This window comes from Chelon labrosus (assembly GCF_963514085.1).
Source record: "Chelon labrosus genome assembly, chromosome: 6".
Taxonomy (NCBI): domain Eukaryota; kingdom Metazoa; phylum Chordata; class Actinopteri; order Mugiliformes; family Mugilidae; genus Chelon; species Chelon labrosus.
Window position 1 is genome coordinate 29580705 of NC_140342.1, and position 7082 is coordinate 29587786.

Genomic DNA, 7082 nt, shown 5'->3' on the forward strand with positions numbered 1-7082 from the left:
ATGGCTTCCAGATTAGAGGAGGATCTCTGCTGTCCGGTCTGTCAGGACGTCTTCAGAGATCCTGTTCTTCTGTCATGTAGCCACAGCTTCTGTAAAGTCTGTCTGAAGAACTGGTGGAGAGAGAAACCAACACACCAGTGTCCAGTTTGTAAGAGAAGATCTTCTAGAGATGATCCACCTTCAAACTTGGTGTTGAGGAACCTGTGTGAGTCCTTCTTACAGGAGAGAGATCAGAGATCTTCAGAGTCTCTCTGCAGTCTGCACTCTGAGAAACTCAGACTCTTCTGTCTGGACCATCACCAGCCAGTGTGTCTCGTCTGCAGAGATTCAGAAAAACACTTCAACCACAGATTCAAACCCATCGATGAAGCTGCACGACAGCACAAGAAGAACCTTCAGGAAAATCTGGAGCCCTTAAAGGAGAAGTTAAAGGTTTGTGAACGAGTTAAAGTGAAGTTTGATGAAACAGAAAAACACATCAAGGTCCAGGCCCGACACACAGAGAGGCAGATTAAAGAGCAGTTCAAGAAGCTTCACCAGTTTCTAGCAGAGGAAGAGGAGGCCAGGATGGCTGCACTGAGGGAGGAAGAGGAGCAGAAGAGTCAGATGATGAAGGAGAAGATGGAGACTCTGAGCAGAGAGATAGCAGCTCTTTCAGACACAGTCAGAGCCACAGAGGAGGAGCTGAGAGCTGAAGACGTCTCATTCCTGAGCAACTACAAGGCTGCAGTGGAAAGAGTCCAGCGCTGCCTCCTGCTGGATGATCCACAGCTGCCCTCAGGAGCTCTGATAGACCAGGCCAAACATCTGGGCAACCTGACCTTCAACATCTGGAACAAGATGAAGGACATGGTCTCCTACACTCCTGTCATTCTGGATCCAAACACTGCTTATCCATATCTGATCCTGTCTGAAGATCTGACCAGTGTGAGATTAGGAGATGAACAACATCTTCCTGATAATCCAGAGAGGTTTGATTATTGCCCGTCTGTCCTGGGCTCTGAGGGCTTTAACTCAGGGACTCACAGCTGGGATGTTGATGTTGGAGATAACCCATGGTGGGTACTGGGGGTGTCAGTAGAGTCTATCCAGAGGAAGGGAGGCACAGAGACGGTGCCTGGATGGTGGGGAATATGGTTCATTGAAGGTAAATACTTCGCAGAATCACCACCAGCTCGTCCCACTGATCTCTCAATAAAGAAGAAGCTCCAGAGGATCAGAGTGAATCTGGACTGGAACAGAGGAAATCTGTCGTTCTCTAATCTTGATACTAACAAACACATAAAAACCTTCAGAAACACTTTCACTGAGAGGATGTTTCCATTTATTGACAATGTGGGTGAACTCCCAGTGAAGATATTACCAGTGAATCAGATCAGTTAGAGATAAACAGGATCATTATAGATGTGTACTGGGCTGTATTGTGATCATAAAAATAGTTGTTTTGTCGACATAAATGTTAAAGAAGTGGTTCTGTTCTGAGGAATGGGCTAAAATTCCTCCAAGCTGCTGTAGACCACTGATCACAAGATAAACTAAAAAAAATCAAAACTAAACTGAAGAGACTAAAAACTAAACTATAAACACAAACTTATCTGAACTAAACTAAATACAATTTAAACTAAACTAAATGCTAAAGGCTAAGCTAATCCAAACTAAAGTAAACTAAGCAAAGTTCAATTGACATTAAACAAAACACAAATTAAACAAAACACACACATACACACACCCCTTTGTTGTCTAAAGTTGGGCGAACTCACCGCATTGCAGCGTCATTTTTTCATTTAATCTCTGGCTCTGTCCCGCTCCCGTTGATTATTTGATCTATCCCGTCCCTATCACGTTACCCTGCAATGGCTCTGCGACCCCCCTAGGGGGCGCGCCCCACACTTTGGGAACCACTGTATTACAGTTTTTCTCAGTTGCTAAAACACTAAAATCCATTGGCTGAAGAAAGTTCTCAGTTGCTTGAACTCATTAAGCTAACTGTTCAGTCAATACCTTAAACCATTTCACATGGTTTAGCAAAACTCTAAACACATTCTCATTCTTAAAACACATTCTGCACTCTAATGCACATGTCATCCATACTGGTAAACACAAGTGGCAACAATTACATATAAAGAGAGCAGAAATGTCATTGATTGAACACAATCAGTCAAAATTGATTTCACTTCTTTCAAATGATGTGACAACCAATATAAGCCAGTTCAGAGAGCAAACAGGTTGTTGAAGGTGGGAATGAGAAAGTGTGAGAATGGACAGAAGAATTTATGTGAGAGGACGAGGACGAGTGCGTATGCGAGGTGGGGGACGAGGAGAAAGAGGAGGAGGGCAAGAAAGAGAAAGAGGAGGACGAAGAGGAAGAGGAAGAGGAAGACAAAGAGTGGAAATATCCGATGAAATTCGAGCAACAATCATAGACCATGTTGTTGGCTGTATATGGTACAATAAACAAATTGTATGGCCCTGAACATTGTGCTTTCCATTTGTTTTCAGTACTGACTGCTCAATAGCTTTCGACTGGTTACAGGTTCATATCATCAAAGAACAAGAATTACAGTATCACAGAGATGAAGTTTTTGAGATGCAGGGTACAGAACTGCAAAAATAAGGGTACAAGAAGGAGGAAGAAAGTAATTTCTGATCAATTTTGAGCTTTTTGTATAATGACAGAAACATATGAAATTTGTTTTGAGATTAAAAATGTACTTCTCCCTGAGAACTATATGTTTTGAACAATGTGTTTTCTATTTTTTGGTGTATTGTTTACTGACTGCTTGATAGTGTATGTCATTTTGAGCAATTTGTTTATTATTTGAGAGCAGTGTTTGATTTTGAGCACAGGTAAAACTGTTTTGAGGCGAAAGTTTCATTTTGGGCACACGTAAAACTGTTTTGAGGCGAAAGTTTCATTTTGCAAGAGGAGTCAGAGGTTTTGTAAATCGTGCTTGAAGCTGAGGTTTTGTGTTTAAGGTTTTGAGAAAATGGAGCAAGGTTTCAGAAATTGTGTTTTAGCAATTGAGAAAAACTGTAAACTAAGCTAAACTCAGATGGTTGCAGTGATAGTTACACGTGTCTCTCACCTGTTTCCTGCTTGAACTCTGATTAACTGGTGCTTATTTAAACAGAATAAATAAATAAACGGGTTAATAAATAGAAAGATGAGATGTTTTCTTCTTCTTCATCATTTGTACCAGCTCCAACTGCTTCTTATATTCTTGTGAAATATTATCATAAAGTTCTCTTGTGTTTAAACTTTTGTTCAGGCTGTAAATGTTGTGATCATTAATTTAAATGTAAATGTTGTGATCTTTAATAAATGATAACAACCTCAGCTCCTCCTCCTGGTTCATCTTCTGTCTTTCATCAGATTTCTAGATTCAGTTGCTGCAGGTTGTAACTCAGAGTTTGTCCACATGGAGGCGGTGATGCTCTGAGAGTTGGAGATGAAATCACTTCTCCAGTTTAAACTGAAGTAGTCTCTTCTTCTGCTTCTTCTCCTTTTCTTCTTCTTCTTCCTCTTCTCCTTTTCTTCTTCTTCTTCTTTTCCCATTTGTAGTTCTCATATTTATATATAAAAAAAACTTCTACTTCTACTGGTCACTTTATATTTTTAACATAGTTCATAAAACATTTTATTTCTAGTTACTTTCTATTTTTTATATAGTTTTTGTATTGTATGTTCAATGTATGTTACTGCTACTGGATGCTTGAATTTCCTTCGGGATCAATAAAGTATCTATCTATCTATCTATCTATCTATCTATCTTCTTCTTTAGCCTACAGTTGAGGCCGACATTATTAGCCCCCCTATGAAATAATTATTTTTTTCAAAATTTCCCCAAGTGCTTTTTAAGTAGAGCATGGACATTTCAACATAGCATTTATAAACATACTAGTTTTCTTTAGAAAGCATAAATTACTTCAATTTGCACACAATAACAGAATTGTTAAAAAAAAGAAAAAATTACCACTGTCAATATTATTAGCCCCCTTAAGAACTGACCATTTTATTTAGCCATAACACAAACCACTGTTGTGCAATGATGTGCTATGGCTTTGTAATGCTCAAAGCTTCTAAAATCAAGTTAAAATTAAGAGTTATCTCCCAATTTACACACAGTATAAATCCTCCAGTAAGGGTTTTGGCTGGCACTTGAGGAAGCATCGTGCCAAAAACAAAAGAAATCAGTTTAGACTTGCGAAAGAGAATTGTTGATGCTCACAAAGCAGGAGAAGGATACACAAAGTTATCACAGCGTTTCCAAGTGTCAAGAAGTGGAGTGAGAACCATCATCAAGAAATTAAAAGAGAGCCACATTGTACGGAACAAGCCTGGCAGAGATAGGAAGCGAAGTATTCAAAGACCCTGGAAAGAAAGATGTGTCTAAAGACCCCAGAACAACCGCCAAGACACTAGGGAATGACTTAGCCTTGTCTGGAATTGTAGTCTCAAAGAAGACAATCACTAGAGTTCTGCACAGGAATGGACTGCGAGGTTGCAGACCAAGAAAAACTCCACTTCTGCAGAAGAGACCTTAAAGGCAGACTGAAGTATGCTAAGGACAACCTGGAAAAAGATGGTGCATACTGGAAGCATGTCCTTTGGTCAGATGAGACGAAACGAGAGCTCTTTGGCCACAGAGACATTGCTTATGTTTGGAGAAAGAAGGCTGAGGCGTATAACCAACAGAACACCATCCCCATAGTGAAACACGGTGGGGATGGTGTTCTGTCTCCATCTGGGAATCTGGTCAAGGTGGAAGGAATCATGAAGAAAGAAGGATATGTGAAGATTTTTAAAGAAAATGTCAAGCAGTCAGCAGCAAAACTGGGTCTGGGTCATCGCTTTGTCTTCCAACACGATAACGACCCAAAACACACGTCACTCCTGGTGAAGAACTACCTCCAGAAGACCAAAGTGAATGTTATTGAATGGCCTGCACAAAGCCCTGACTTGAATCCTGTAGAACATCTGTGGGGTGAACTAAAGACCAAGGTCCATGCCAGAATGCCATCAAGTCTGGAAGAGCTTCAGAGATTTGCCAAAGAAGAATGGGCTGGTATTACCCAGGAGACGTGTCAGGGACTTGTTTAAAACTACAACAAACAACTACAGGCTGTTATCCAGCAAAAAGGATACACAACTGACAATTAACATCAGGGGGGCTAATAATTTTGACCCTGGTAATTTTTGTTTTTTGTGAAATACTTTAATTTCTGTGTGGATTTTAAAATAATTTAAGCATCCAAAATAAAAGGCGGATGTTTGAAAGACGTGTGTTAAAAATTCTTTGCTCTGTTTAACAGCACTTGGGAAATATTTTCAAAAGAATCTAATTTCCATAGGGAGGCTAATAATTTCGGCCTCAACTGTATTCTTCTTCCTCCTCTTCTACCCCTTCCTCCTGTTCTTCTCCATGTTCTCTTTCTTCTTCTATTTCTTTTTCTCTTCCTTCCTCTCTTCTTCTCTTTCTTTTTGTCTTTCTTCTTCTTCTGGACAAACTTCAGTTTTCCTATCAGTCTTATAACCACTGGTTTCTCCTTTACTTCTCTCTCTGGTTTCATAGATTAAAGATCAAAAGGTAAATTTACAGTTTTTTAAATTATTTTTTATTGAAAATCAAATAACCTCTGATTCTGAGCAGAGAGACTCCAGAACAACTTTCCTCGTGTAAACAGATATTATGGGATGTTGGAGCTTTGAGCTGGTGTCCAGGTGAGTTCATGTTGTAGTTGCAGTTTCCTCCAGCGGCCACTAGATGTCAGTGAAGACTCCACTCTTCCTGCTTTCAGGTGCAGGTTTACAGAATCACCTGGGGGAGTCATCCGAGTCCAGGCCGGACCCCAACAGCCCCCAACCCCCCCCCCCCCCCACCCCTCCACTGACCAGCAGTAGCAGCAGCCCCCCCCCCCCCCAGTGAGAGTCTGAACCAAACACCTCCTGTTGTCCTGAGCAGAGCTTCAGTCCTCTTCTCATTCTAACAGTGACACCTCCTCTGAGCAGGAACAGCTCAAACTGAGTTTAACTCTTCATTTAAAACAAACAGCTGGAAGATCAGTTTAAAGTATTTTAGATTAAATAAACATATATGAGTTTAAAATCATTTAAATTCCACTTTTATGACCTGACGTTAAAACATAAAGTTATAGTTCAGTGTAACTGCTGGTTTATTGTCTTTATGCTGATTTAGTTCATTATCTTGTGTTTTTCACTTCTTTATATTTAAGACAGTTTCTAACTTTAAATTCTGACTTGATTTTTATTTTTTATCTCTTAATGAATTTGTGTTTTTGGTGATCCATTACCGTTTGAGGGTTGTTGGTGCCTTGCTCAGAGGAACAGTGGCAGCAGCTGGTGTCTTTTCCAGGTCAGAGGAGGAGGAGGAGGAGGAGGAGGAGGAGGAGGTGGAGCAGGAGGTCCGGCAGCCCCTCGCTGTCTCAGCTTGTTCAGACTGAATTCCTGCAGTAAATGTGCAGCCTCGGGCTCTGGAGCCTCGTAAAACGCTGCAGACGCTTCAAAGAGAAAAGATCCAGATTAGAACCGAGACCAGAGATCAGCTGGTGGAGGCTGTTGACAGGAAGTGGGTTCAACCAGACAGGGAATCGAACCAGTGACCAGTCTGCTTGTCAGACCACTACAACACAACCAGGACACAGACGAGATACAATACAAACAATACAAACACACAATGTTTATATAAAAGAGCTGATGCTGAAACAAGACGTCAGGACTCTGAGACATGATCCATATTATAGAACCAGCTGATCAGTTCTCAACTCATTCACTCAGTCAACACACCAGAGAACATTTAACTGTCCACAGGATGAATGAATGAATGAATGAGTCAGTAACAGGACCAAACTAAAACCTAGACTGAGTCTGTTTAGACCAGATCTAAGAGGCTCCGTGTCCTCACAGTTAAATATTAATGATGAACGTGTTTCCATGGAAACAGCTTTTATTTACTGAGGCGTTTCTCAGCATCAGTTTCCTCCCGGCTCACCTGGTTTAACCATGACCCCATGACAAACAGGAGGGGATCTGACTCACTGCTGGAAACAGAACCGTGTCGGGA

The 7082-nt window shown here is 40.8% G+C and overlaps 1 protein-coding gene across 1 annotated transcript; it reads left to right on the plus strand.

The window, feature by feature from the left end:
• LOC311489728 (nuclear factor 7, ovary-like) lies at positions 1–1383 on the plus strand (the record flags this gene model as incomplete). The annotated part of the gene is made up of 1 exon (XM_084546949.1): positions 1–1383. The coding sequence occupies one exon, from the start codon at positions 1–3 to the stop codon at positions 1381–1383; it is 1383 nt and encodes a 460-aa protein (XP_084403075.1).
• Between the last annotated feature and the right edge of the window lie 5699 nt (positions 1384–7082).